Source organism: Azolla caroliniana, unplaced genomic scaffold (assembly GCF_043228905.1).
Source record: "Azolla caroliniana isolate FFs.n. ecotype wild unplaced genomic scaffold, voAzoCaro1.0.p SCAF_851, whole genome shotgun sequence".
NCBI lineage: Eukaryota > Viridiplantae > Streptophyta > Polypodiopsida > Salviniales > Salviniaceae > Azolla > Azolla caroliniana.
Window position 1 is genome coordinate 1 of NW_028231286.1, and position 14,640 is coordinate 14,640.

The window sequence follows — 14,640 nt, forward strand, 5'->3', positions numbered from 1 at the left end:
AACAGTACTGATGAGCAGACTCGGCCGAGGCCGATAGGCTGAGGCCGAAACCGGATGTGGAGTACCCGGCAACGGAAGACCCGATGAGAACCGGATGACGAGTACCCGGCAAGGGCCGGATGGTGAAGACCCGGTGAGAACCGGATGTGGAGTACCCGGCAAGTGCCGGATAGTGAAGACCCGGTGAGAACCGGATGTGGAGTACCCGGCATGAGCTGGATGGTGAAGACCCGGTGAGAACCGAATGTGGAGTACCCGGCAATGGAAGACCCGGTGAGAACCGGATGACGTGTGCCCGGCAAGCACCGGATGATGCAGGCCCGGTGAGGAGTGCTCGTCGGATGAAGGGACATATTCGTAAATATGTTTTTGAGAGTCCATCGGGGCTATATCTGTAAATAGCCGAAAAGTCATATTAGTATAAATATGACTTAGGGCAAACTTTGTATGTGATGTTGTCATTCTTGTTGGCGCAAGACTAGAGAGCGCGTAACAGTGTACAGAGAGAGAGAGAGAGAGAGAGAGAGGAAGAGGTCGTTGCCTCTGTTGTAACCGCCGCCTGTAGCTAAGATCGAGAGCGCGAGGTCGTTGCCTCCGTGAGCTCACTGTTGTAATCATTGTGATATAGTGATAGTTTGGAGTCTGTGGACTCTCGTGGTTTTTCCCTCTCAGGGTTTTCCACGTTAAACATCCTGTGTACTCTTCTCTCCTTTGTGTCGTGTTTTTTTTTCTTCCCCGTTTTCTGTGTTTGATTCTAAGCTCGGTTGTGGCCGAGCGGTGTTCATCGGAGCGTGTAGTTCCTGACACTTTATTGACCGGTTGCAGGTCCTGAATGAAGCGCAGTGTGTTGTTCTTCTTCAGCACAATAAACCATTGATTCGAATACGGGGCACTCGACGGCTCGAGGATGCCCATCTCCACCTTCGGCGATCTGATGCATCGTCGGCCCAGTCGGCATCGGTGTAGCCGACTAGCTCTTCGGTTATACCATGTCGGTATAACAGTCCCCGGTCCTTCGTGCCGCTCACATATCGCAAAATTCGATGCGCGCACAAATGATGCTCCATGGTCGGCTTCAGCATATATTGGTTGATCATGCCAACCGGATAACTGATGTCGGGTCAGGTGATTGTCAAATATATAGGGCTTTCGACGATTTGTTGGAACTACTTCTCATCGCAAGCCAGTCCAGAGTCGGGACGGAGCTTCTGGTTCCAGTCCAAGGGAAGGAGAGGTGTTGCTGACGGCGTATCACGAGAGTCCTTGGACTGGACACTGCAGGACATGGGCCACATTTGAAAAGATAAAGGAGAAGTATTGGTGTCCAGGGTTGTACCAGGATGTGCACCGATTCGTAACAACATGCGAAAGCTGTCAGATGCACTCCGCGATCCGACATCGAGACGAGTTGCACCCCGCACCCAACCTACCCGCCAACCATTCATTTCAAGTGGATGGTAGACTTATTGACGATGCCAATGGGGGTAGGCCAGATGCGGTACCTGGTGCTTGCGTGGGAGGACTTGACGAACCAGGTGGAGTGTCACGCCCTATAGAACAAGACGATTGCGGCTATGTGCCGATTCCTGATCGAAGAGGTGGTATGCCGATACGGATGCTTAGGAAAAATAGTAGTTGACCAGGGAGAGCTGGATGCGCAAGAAGCCGAAGAGTTGTTGGACCGATTAGGGGTTAAGCTCTCCCTCACTACGGCGTACAACTCGGAGACTAACGAGAAGGTGGAGCGCGGGCACGGACTGATCGTAAAAGCATTGGTGCAGGCATGCGGAGGATAAGTCGGGAACTGGCCACGGCTTCTGCCTTAGCGTTATGGGCAAACTGAACTACGCATAGTTTGGTAATCAGGTTCATGCGGGCAGAGCTGATGTACGGATAGAAGTCGGTCATGCTGATTGACCGGACGATCTCCTCATGGGCCATGGTGGACTGGAGAGACGAGATGAGCCAGGAAGAGCTATTGGCGGCGCGGATTTGACAGCTCGAGCGAAGACCGGAGGACGTGGAGCGGTTAAAGGCGAAGCTGCATGCGGCAAGGGAAAGGAACAAAGGCCGGTTCGACCGAACGCACCGACTACGGCCGAAGAAGATCGAGGAAGGCGACTGGGTGCTGGTTTACGACAGCAACCTCGACAATCAGCACAAGGCGACGCGGAAGTTTGCGAGGAGGTGGTTCGGGCCCTACACCGTAACGAGCGCAAACGACGATGGTGCTTACCACCTTGCGGAGCACAATGGGACACGGATAGCAGTGCCGGTAGCCAAGAAGAGGATCAAGGCTTTCAAGAAGCGGCATGAAGACCAGACGGACCCGGGAAGCGAGGACGACGATGACAACCGGTTCGAAGCGGGTGAAGTTTCAGAGAGCGACGGGTGAATACGAGCCGGGTTTCTCCAGCATTAGTTCCTCTCTGGCGCATGCCGGAGGATGTGCGGTTTGGTGGGGGTGCATGTCGTGGAGGAAACCGGCCTTAGGTGGAATCATGGAATTCGGCGCGTGAAAGGGCACTTACGCGTGTGCACTCAAACCAACATACTACACATAACTAGGAATAGGCCGGCGTGATGTGTATATCCTAGGAAGAATATATTAATAGGCTAGTAAATCGAAGCGGATCTCTGTCCGAAGGGACAGAGAATAAAAGTGATGTGACTAGGATGTAACGGTCCTTGCCCGGCGGCCTATAAAAGGAAGCGGAGGAGACTGAAAATGTTTCTTTTTTTTGGGGGGGGGAGGGGGGAGGAAGAGGTGTTGTCGGACTGGGAACCGAGCTCTCTCCTCCTCGATCGTTGTTTTCTGCAAGATTTCTGAGTCGGTTGCCTCTGCTTTGAGGAAAGCCCGTGTGCTTTCCGGCAAAGGCTCTACTGTGTATGTGCGTGGGTGCGTGATTGTTTGGTTTGGGTCTATTGTCGGTTATCTGGCGGTAATCTTGCAAGCACTGTAATCTTTACTATTATTGGAATCGAATCTCTTGTTCCCCTCTCTCTGTGTTTCTGTGAATCCCTATTTTACGTGAGTGCGTATCTTGTTCAAACAAGCATTGGTGATTCATTTAGCCGGCAACCATTGTCAGCTACAAACGGGCCTAACTGACCCTACGCTTGCGTTCTTCTCCCGCTCTGCCTTCTTCTCTCTCTTGCTCCTCGATTTAGGGCCCCCGTGGTCCCGCCTTATTTCCTACGCGAAAGCGGAACAACACCACAATGTTCCATCGAATTTCATGGGAAGGCCGATCTTGGGTTCTCTTATGAATCCCTTGTGTATTGGGTCCTTGTTGTTGCATCGCTACTAAGGTTGCTTCGAGTTGTTGCACGTGTACCACTAGTTCCCCATGTTGTTGTTGCGTCTACTGCTTTTCTAAGGAGATTTGTTGAAGATCCCCCAACGATCAGTGATTTTCTTGTTCCAAAACAAGGAACTTCTCTTTCAAGCATTGCAGCTCTGAGAAAACGGATTGATATTCTTGAGCGCTAACAGTGGCCGTAGTATGAGAGAAAAGAGGAATAAGAGATTACTTTGAAGGGAGGGAGAAGTAAGAAGATAAAGGAAGAGAAGGAAGGAGAGGCAAAATCGGTTCAAACTGTCAGGAGCAATACTAAGACAGAGAAGTATTGTCAAGAAAAGTACTAAAATAGAGAATGAATTAGTACTAAAAGATGAGGATTAGTACTAAGGGAGGTGTTGAACTCTCGAGAGAAGGAGAGAGTGCGTGAGAGAGAGAGAGCGAGAGAGAGAATGAGGATAACAAAATATATATATTATGTTAAGGGAATATACAATAGTAGCTAAGAGGCTTAAGACTGGCGTTGAACCGATTTGGTTCGAAATAATGCCTTGTGCCTCCTTTTATAGTGTTCTCAGGAGTACTCCTGAAGTTTCTAGAATGTTTCAGAGAAATTTGGAATATATATCAATTTTCTATAGTAAAACTTAAATGAAAATAATATCTTTTGTATTACAATACATAGCCTAATGGTAAGAGCTCGACCTATGTAATATAAGGTCATGGGTTCGAGTCTTGCCATATCATGACAGTCGTGGAAGGGAACGAGTCGAACCCCAAGTTCGGCGCTCTTCCTAGTGGAATTCAAAAAGACGATTGTCACAATGGAGTGCTTGCGAAATCGCTTGGGATAACGAGGTGGGTTCGGGAAAGTTCAAGAGAAGATTCTTGACATTGCTCTAAAGCCCCCGTCGAAAGTGATTAGTTAAAGCTTGGTGAGTGTTGTACGTCATGGTCCTTCTCTCCAAATGTGGCCTCTAACTCGGCGAGGAAGGCAGGAAAGTCCTCCAATAGAGGTGACGAAGTTTCCACTAAAGGTGCAAACCAAGCTTAGGCCGAACCAAAGAGGAGGGTGCCCACTAGTCCAACTTGTTGAAGACCATCTGCATAACGTTGAGGTTGTAACCAAATGATTAGGAGAATTTGGTTGATGAACCCCCAGAAATGTGACCTCGTTCCATCAAATTTTTCTGGGAGGCTAATCTTAGGTTCAAGAAAATGAGAAGAAGCTAGATCAGATGTTGGTAGAAGATTGGGCTCCGGGCAAGGTTGTCGTGGGACATTAGGCTCTATGGGTTGTGAGGATAGGGAGGCATCAACTTGAAGTTCTTGAAACGAATTCCGAAGGGCTTCATTTTTAAGTTGGAGTTGTTGTAAGGTTGTCATTATCGGGCTTAAGTCACAGGCTAGGTCGGACATGGCTACGACTAATGAGAAGGAGACCTACGAGGATGGGAAGGTGAACAAACTGTCACGAGTAGAAGATATACACAAGAGAGTAGAAGATAATCAAGGGCATGAGTTGATTAATTGAAAGACTCTGTAACTAGTGTTGTTCACCTTGATTGTAATCTAGGTGAACACACATATTTATACAAGTTCTAAGATGAATATCTCTAGAATATACCTAAGAAATATCTGTAGAATATAGCCGAGAAATATCTCTAGAATATACCATAGAACATTTCTAGAATATTTATCTAATACTAAGTATTGGGTGTGTTATAAGTCGGAGGATCGGAGTCTATGACACCCAGGGGATATCGGAGGCGAGTAGACGGAAATCTACAGCGTAAGTGGAGGCTGGATGATCACCTTAACGTAATCGTCGGATTTTGTTGATTGTCGTCCTTATGCTATCAGTATCTGCAAAACAAGCTTTAAACTCACATATAAACTCTTCAAAATTATTTAGTAATGCAGAACTTTTTTCCAACAACGGAGCGAACCATGCCAAAGTTGAGCCGCTCAGTAACGTGCCTACTAGACCCACTCATGATGCATCGGTGGGATATCGGGAAGGATGCATTTGAATGACTAATTGTACCTGATTAAGGAATCCTATGAATTGTGATCGTGTTCCATCGATTTTCATAGGAAGGCCGATCTTGGACTCTTTATGAATCCCTTGAGTACTTGATCCTTGTTGTTGCAATGCGACAATGGTTGCTTCAAGTTATTGCACGCATAACGTTAACTCCCCATGTTGTTGTTGCACTTGCTGCTTTTCTAAAGAGATTGTTGAAGATCCCCCAACAGTCGTTGATTTTCTTGTTCCAATGCGACAAACCTTTCTTTCAAGCAATGCAGCTCCAAGAAAACTGATTGGTATTCTTCAGCACTAACAATTGCCATTGTATTGGAGGAAGGAAGGATAAGAAGATTAGTAGGAAGGAAAGGAGGGATACGAAGCTGAAGGCAATTCGGTTCAAACTGTCAGGGATAGTACTAGAGGCAAGGAGAATTAGTACTAAAGATAGAGGAGAAGAATGAGGATTAGTAATAAGAAGGGAAAGAGTGTGTGAGAACCACATGAGAGGAGAGAGAGAGAGAGAGAGAGAGAGAGAGAGAGAGAGAGAGATAATGATGACAACAAAAAGTATATTATATTATATGAAGAAAGATATAAGAACAGCTAGGAGGCTTAAGACTAGCGTTCAATCGAATTGGTTCGGAATAATGCCTTATGCCTCTATTTGTAGTGTTGTCAAGATTACTCTTGAAGTTTCTAGAATGTTCCGGAGTAATCTAGAATATACATGAATTTCCTATAGAAATAATAAATGAAACTAATATTTTTTGTGTTACAATTCATGGTTTAATGGCAAGGGTTCAACCCATGTAACACCAGGTTATGGGTTCAAATCCCTTCGGAGCCATACCATGCCATATCATGACACTAAGGGTGGAATGATTAAGAGAATCACTAAATTAGTGATCCATGGATTTTCATCAAAAACCATGTCCAATGTTGTCGACCATGTTGTAAGTTGTGGCTCTACCTCTATGGCGAAACATAATAATGAGACGCAAATGAGTAATAGATTAAGGGTGTTGAATCACACATACCATCCCCGAGTGAAGGACACAAGACCAATCTAAAATATCATTAGTGTCCCATATGCTGAATATTACCTTATGGTATACCTTGGGTATTGAATAAAGGATTCAAAGAAGAGAGCTTATCAACATCTCAAGGTGCCCATAAGGCTATGCTTATAACAAACTCTATTTCAATTTGTGCATATGTATATCTATTTGAATACATGTGTGCAATCTATGCATTGATAGCTACCAACTTTATACATATTTAATATTGATGCAACAACAAATTCGAGTTACCAATCATCTCTTGATGTATTCTGAAGAATGAATTTCTTATTGTTTGAGCCTTGGAGAGGTATGTATTATTATAATTCAAGAAAGGAATTGAAGAGGTATATATTATGGGGTGTTTGCATACTGCAAGGGGATAAAGTCCAAAGCTTCCAACATTTTTATTTAAAAAATTTCACATATTTCATGAGTCATGCATCTTATGTGTGTCTTAACTATTTCCAATGCAAAATGGCCTTTACCCTCTTCAAATCTACCTATAATATTCAAATAACTTTGGGCACTTTGTTCCCGAAATCAAGTTTTGATAATTATTTACAACCTATTGTACAAGGAAGGGTATATGCTTGATATTTTTTTATAACATATTATATAAGAATGTCTATATGCTTTTTGACAAGATATGTGATAAAAAATCAATATGGAACCAACCCTTACAAAATAAGTGTTCATATGTGTGCACACATGCAAATACATGAGCATAGAAATATCTTCAAGTATTAGTGATTTAAGATTATGGCTTAGAGAATACATGAATATTATCCTCGATTCATATTAATCAGAACAAAGATAAAAATCGTAGGATGAGGGAAGTTTTTCAAAACTGTAAGAACAAAAAAGTAGATAAGTTTGTTTGGATTTATAAACCAAATATTAATTCATGGGTTTTTAAACATTATATAATTCGTGTGTTTGACTTGTATCTTGGTGTTTGTCTTTGGCTCTTCTTTTTCGGTTGAGCCTCTTGTGATTTCTTTATGCCATAATCATAAAGTTCAATGCTCATTTTGTAGATGATAAGTCGCAACCATGCATATTGCTTAAAACTTATTCCAAACAAATATGTAGATTCATTAAATATATCGTGATAGTTTAATGGCAAGTATACCTATAATGTGTGCATCGTGGACAATGGAAACAATTGTATGTTCTGTCAAAGTAACCAGATTCATTGAATCTATACTATATCACTTTATTTAGTACTCTATACTTGACGTGTGTGTTTGCACTCTTCCAATTATGACAAAAAGGAGTATTTTACAAGATTATTATCAATCTCATTATTATAATTCAATGACAACTTGGCCCTCACGTGGCAATTGATGTGTGTATCCAAAGTAAATTTGCCTCAATTTTGTGAAGATGCCTCGAAGAGAGACACATCTATGAAATATAGATTGTAAGCACAAAAATCTCCCCTAGTTTCTTGGGTATTTACTAGAATACCCTAAATTTTCAAATATTCTGTAAAGATCTCTATAGATTAGTATAGTTTACATTTGCTATTTGCTCTTACATATTCAAGGTGGGCGTTCCTTCAAATTTTCTTCATTATTCTCTCCCTTGGTATTGACATTTAGGATGCTACCCAATAACTCATCTCAATTTTCAAACATTAGGTGAACACTTGATGGCAAGGAAACCATGCGCCTATGTTTGCCTAACAAACAAGGGAATGGGTGCGTCGATATCAAATAAGGATTTTTTTATTAGGTTTGTTGTCTTCCCAAAGTGGATGTTTTCCAGATGGATTAAAACAAGGAAATTGCCCTAAAGAACCAAACCTTTTGAGTACAAGATTGACCTTCAAGAAATGAAATATGCTCAACTTGTGGTGAGGCGTAATTAGCCAAAATGCATAAACATAAACAAATGTAATAAATAGAGCTAGAGAAGAGTATTGTCAACCAATCTTACACTCTTTTGGTTACAAGCAATCAAGAAGTTGAAGGTCTAAGGAACCAAATGCCCAACCTTGTCCTATGCATACATACATATTTAAGCAATGGACTATGAAATGGAATATATATGTTCTTGTCACAAGTTCCCTGGTCCAAATTTTAGATTATGAGTAAGATGGAAGGTCAAGATAGACTAGCTAGACACTATCTATAAAGTGGAACACATAGAGACAACTTTGGCTTTGTCAAATACTTAACTGTGTGACTTTTTTAGGGAATTGTTTAAGTTGCCATGCATCACTATTTCCAAATAAAGACATGCATCATATATGTTGAGGAATTTTCATGCATGATAGAGACCCACATCCCATATCGGAGATCATCAGGGCATCTTGTGCTCATTCTAGACGAACGAGGTCAATTCCATTTGGAAATCAGAGTTTGTACATTACTAAATATGGATGCACTAAACATAAATCTGACATATTTCTCATTGCCAATAGACCCCAAAGAAAGACATGCTTGCACAAGAAGAGATCCCAAATGGAAACAAAGCTCATTTGACTCCACAAGGATAACCTTAAGAAAATACATGAGGCGCAATACCCCCTCTGCAATAGTAAAAGAGTCTCTCGTGTAACATTATTTCTTTTGGGTTCCATAGGTCATGTTTTTGTCCTCTCAAGGGTGTTCAAATATCATCAAGACCGTGTTCACATTTTTTACTTTAGGGTTTTCTACACTTGCTTTCCCTCTATGACAAGTTCTTCTACTTTCTTGACTTCACAACTAGGTTAGCGCTACATTAAAGTTAACTTGGTATAGTATACCACCAAGGCAACTGAAGTTAATGAAGATGAGATCATATTTATACAACCATTGATGAACATAAACTCACATGATCTTGCATTGTGGGTAGAAAGTATTACATACATGGTGACCTCTCATTTACATAAAAAGTATAACCAAACCAAGAAAACCAATGAGCAACCCTACTTAGAAAGAAAACCAAATCCAATTCAAGAGCACTTGGACATGGGCTTGTAAGTAGAGTTCATTAACTAAAGGAAGAAATGGAGCAAGATCTCAATGTAGAGATCATAAATTTGGATATGTGCACTCGCCAAACGTTGATTACATGAGTAAGAAGCGGTTATCACTATTCAAGAAGAAAATGATGAATTATTCACAGATTCAAAAAGCCTGACCAAGAGAATTATTGAGGCTCTTTGTTTTCATAATTTGTTAGGACGCTTGGCATACCTCGTTGACTATTAGAAAGGGAAACATGTTATTCTCAATAATGAAACATTTTAGTTATTTGACAAGTCGAGTTGATGAAGGGTACTTGAATCTTTGGATAAGTGATAAGTACATTATACCCCTCCAAGTTAAGAACAAAAGTACTAAACTTGCAAAGGTTCGTCTTGCTCTGCAAGCAATTAAAGTTGGGCAAGCAATAATCATAGTATTGAGTTAAACACGAGTTCACTTTTTTCTCTTTTAACTCTCTCTCTCTCTCTCTCTCTCTCTCTCTCTCTCTCTCTCTCTCTCTCTCTCCCATCTCTAAAATTGATGTATATTAGTAAACATATGGTTGTCATGTCTTCACTTCACTTACATAATATCTTAATGTTTTGTTCATTGCGTATGGAGACGCTTCATTATATTACATTATTGAGTTGACATATTATGTTTCACCATTGCGAACGCTTTGTTTATCTCGGCTTGATATTCATTGAATGGCGTATATATACATGGACAAAGAGTCTTGGGGCGATTTTACAATATCTTTCTTTAGCATGAGTAGTGGAGTTTAGAATGACTGCATGAAGATTAAATGTAAGTTTTCAAGAACTTCACACATGGGCAAGCATACTAGACTCTTAACTATTTTTAATAACCCAAATAGTAATATGGAGGAGGGCACCACATTTGTTCATATGAAAAATATCTCCATACAAATCAATAGTCAATACAATAAACTTAATTTGTTTGTTTTTGTAGCAAGTCAAGGGGGGACTCGGGGCTCCCCCTCCCCTCATGGATCATTATGATGAATGTCAAATGTGATTACATATATAATAAGGTTGACTTTAGCCTCAATATGTGTGTGTGTTCGTATGAAACATTGAAAGAAAGGTGCCTCCGAGGGAATCGTTGATCGATCTATTGAAATTTAATACAAATGATCCTTTGAATCTTTATGAGGAACAAGACAATTATATTATTACTACTTGACACAATTACACAAAAATTCGAATATGTCAAGATACAGTGTCTCTCCACAATATCGGCCGCAACTTTTTATCCTTTTCGGTCAGTAGTCCCACCACCTTTACTCATAATATTATATTATGACGGAGAAGACACATTCACACTTGCCATGTCTCCTCTCTCTCTCTCTCTCTCTCTCTCTATATATATATATATATGTTCATGCAACATCCAATTCTACGTAGATGTAAGTTGTACTCTGCATCATCGGGTCTCGCTCGACTGAGTGCCTTCGACGACACGTTGGTTGGAACAGCCGGACGTGGTGGTAAGATCAAGTGCTTTATAAATTTCCATGCCATTCATCAACATCGGTATCACATTATATCATTCATATCCGAGAAACTGTGCCGATCTTAATAATTGTTCATGAGGGGTGTGTGTGTGTGTGTGTGTACTACTATACTACATGTCGGGAAAATAACTAATGTTCTTCGCAGCTTGGGACGATTGTTGAGTCATCATGTCGAAGCGGCATAACAACAACGTGGTGGATGGTGGGGAGTATACGGCATCGCCGGACAGGCGACGCTCGCTCGTGAGCATACCGGAGAAGGGCTCGTTCGTGACCGAAATAAGGGGCACCTTGAAGGAGACATTCTTCCCGGACAACCCCATCCGGACATTACAGAAGCAGACGCCCAGGCAGCGCCTCTTCACCACCATCGCCTACCTCTTCCCGGTCTTCCATTGGGCCCAGGGCTACACCCTCCTCAAGTTCAAGGATGACGTCATCGCCGGCCTCACCATCGGCAGCCTCTGCATCCCGCAGGACATCGGCTACTCCAAGCTCGCCGGCTTGCCCCCCATCTATGGCCTCTGTATGTAATTAACATAACACGCTTTCTTCTTCTTCTTCTTCTTCTTCTTCTTCTTCTTCCGCTTCTCAAGCACTGTACTAACCAGAACCTGAGAACACTACACTTTACTTACTTACGACCTATAATTATGATGCAGTTTATAGTTATCAAGAAATTAGGTAAATGATCTCATTCTTCTTCAAAACACTCAAATCTCTTTCTCTCTCTCTCTCTCTCTCTCTCTCTGCTTGTAAATTAATGCAGTCACCAGCTTCGTGCCACCTCTCATCTATGCGGCCCTCGGGGTGTCGAGAGAGATCGCCATCGGCCCCGTGGCGGTGGTGTCCATCCTGCTGGGCACCCTGGCCAAGGACGAGTTCCCCATTCCAGTCAAAGCCACCGCCAAGTGCGACACCACCAGCACCAAGTTCATCAACGCCGACTGCACCGTCTACAGGGAGCAATACCTCGCCCTCATCTTCACCGCCACGTTCTTCACCGGGATTATCCAGGCTGGCCTAGGCCTCACCAGGTAGTAAAATCAATCCCTAATATTTACATATTGCACATCCATCACTTCTATATGGGGGGTGACTTCTAATTCTAAATTTCTGACATGGTAGGCTTGGCTTCATCATCGATTATCTCTCGCACGCGGCCATCGTGGGGTTCATGGCAGGCGCAGCCATCACCATTGCCCTCCAGCAGCTCAAAGGCCTCCTCGGTATCTCTACTGCTTCCTTCACGAAGAAGACCGACATCGTGTCTGTCCTGCGTTCCGTATTCTTGCATACCAAGGAGGTATAACACCGACCATCCCCCATAGAACCTAACCTGTATATAATAAAAAGGAAATGCAGGAATTGGATGACTCCATTCACGATTGAATCTTACACGTTTCCAACTAATTTTGCCATTTATAATTTGTTAATGTTGCCCCTTGTAGTGGAGCTGGCGGACGATCATCATCGGCCTCGCCTTCTTGGCCTTGCTCCTACTGACCAAATATATTGTAAGCTTTTTTTATAATCAATTTTAAGCACAGCTTGATCAAGCACAACCATCTGACTGATTGTTCCTGTTCTGTGATGATGTGACGCAGGCCAAGAAGAGGCCAAAGCTCTTCTGGGTGTCGGCCATCGCCCCTCTCACCTCCGTCATCCTTTCCATCCTCATTGTCAAATTCAGTAAAGTCGACGAGAAGGGAGTCGCCATTGTAAGTACTACCCCATGTATTCATCGTATTGCTTCCTTCACTAGTCCCTTCATTTGATCCATTAACTACTTAAAATTGTGATGTTGCATGACGCTCGTCGGCATGTACCCAATCCTGCAGGTTGGAAAAATTGATGGGAAAATAAATCCATCGTCAGTTGGACAATTTGTATTTCATGGTGACATCCTCAAGCATGCTCTTATCATTGCTGTTCAGGCATCTCTTGTAGCACTCACGGTAAGTACAGTTCCATAGTAATCTCCTGGCAGATGGTCTACATTTCGAATTTGTTGCTCATCAAGTTATAAACAAAGCATGAGCATTAAAGGATCGGATCGACCTAATTTGTGTGGAGTTAATAATGTTTGTGTAGGAGGGGGTTGCGATCGGAAGGACCTTTGCAGGTATACGAGATTACCATATCGATGGCAACAAAGAGATGGTGGCATTCGGAGCGATGAACATCGCTGGAGCGTGCACTTCCTGCTATGTTGCTACTGGTACTCACTCTTTTCTTAGACAGTTTCTTATTGAACCCATACATTTTTGGTATCAAAAGCTTTAGTACTAAATAGACATTGGAGTTAGTTATATGATGGTGATCATTGTGACTGATTGCATTGCATCCTTCTGCAGGCTCATTTTCTCGATCTGCTGTGAACTATAACGCGGGAGTGAGGACACCAGTGTCGAACATCGTGATGTCGCTGATGGTGATGATTGTGTTGGTTGCGTTAACGGGTCTTTTCCATGACCTCCCGAACTGCATCCTCGCATCCATCATCATCAATGCCGTCATCGGCCTCATTGACTTCAGTGCCATGTACAGGATTTGGAAGGTGGATTTCGGGGACTTCATCGCCATGGCGGGCGCTTTCTTGGGTGTTGTCTTCATTTCTGTGGAAATGGGGCTCCTCATTGCGGTACGTATGAAAACTTACATCACTCGAATCCATCCATCATTCCTTCTTCTGAATACTACATATAATTTACTAAGTAGCAGAGTGACATGATAATCATCTCATTTAAATGCATCCCGGGCACTGTTCGGAATATTGTAGGTCATCCTCTCTGTAGCCAGGGTGTTGTTACAAGTGACCAGGCCACATACAGCTGCATTGGGGAAAATTCCCGGGACAAGCATTTACCGAAACGTGCAGCAATACCCAGATTCTGTGACACAGCCTGGTGTCTTGGTGATCCGGATCGACACAGCCATTTATTTTGCCAATTCCAATTACCTCAGGGAAAGGTACTAAAAACAAATTGATAATGGACATGCAGCCAATCCCCTATTCCTAGGTTTAATAACCACTACATTTCATGAATATATCATTAACGAATGCGTAAGAGAACGGTGTCACTTTGGATCGACGAAATCCATGTCGTACAGAATGTACTCAAACAGTGTTTTTTTTTTTTTTACAATGACTCGGTGGAGGAGAAGAGGCTCATGGTTATTGATTTCTGGCTTAATATAATGTGCAATGTGATCAGGATATTGAGATGGATAGACGATGAGGTAGAGAAGATAGGCGAGACGAACGGAGTGCCGTTACAGTTCGTCGTCTTGGAGCTGTCACGTGAGTTATAACTTATAATACACCTCCCATTTCGTTGAATAATTGTGTGTTATAACATGAACAAAATACACTACCTAGCTGGTGGCAATCAATGTACACATACTTAATATTTATGTGCTTGTGGAAATCTCATATATACTGATTTTTGATGAATCAAATGGCAGCCGTGACGAACATCGACACCACGGGCATCCACTCATTGGAAGATCTCCTCACCAATCTCAACAACAAGAAGATCCAGGTACTCAATATATGTTTGTCTGTGAATATATACACGATCTTCTTTTGCATACAATTCAGATATATGCATACATGTATGTGTGTGTGTGTGTGTGTGTGTGTGTGTGTGTGTGTGTGTGTGTGTGTTTCTGGCTTTACAACCATTACATTTGTTTTTGATGGTGATGATGATGATGAAACCCTAAACCAGAAGATTTGGCCTGT

At 42.5% G+C, this 14,640-nt stretch overlaps 1 protein-coding gene across 1 annotated transcript; it reads left to right on the top strand.

The window, feature by feature from the left end:
• Window positions 1-11,037: 11,037 nt before the first annotated feature.
• Window positions 11,038-14,458, top strand: LOC147847575 (sulfate transporter 1.2-like; the record flags this gene model as incomplete). The annotated part of the gene is made up of 11 exons (XM_087339031.1): window positions 11,038-11,418; window positions 11,662-11,929; window positions 12,021-12,198; window positions 12,344-12,409; window positions 12,500-12,613; window positions 12,734-12,850; window positions 12,987-13,113; window positions 13,250-13,536; window positions 13,675-13,865; window positions 14,111-14,196; window positions 14,361-14,458. Coding segments are annotated over exons 1-11 (1,890 nt in total), but the record flags the coding sequence as incomplete, so codon positions are not given.
• Between the last annotated feature and the right edge of the window lie 182 nt (window positions 14,459-14,640).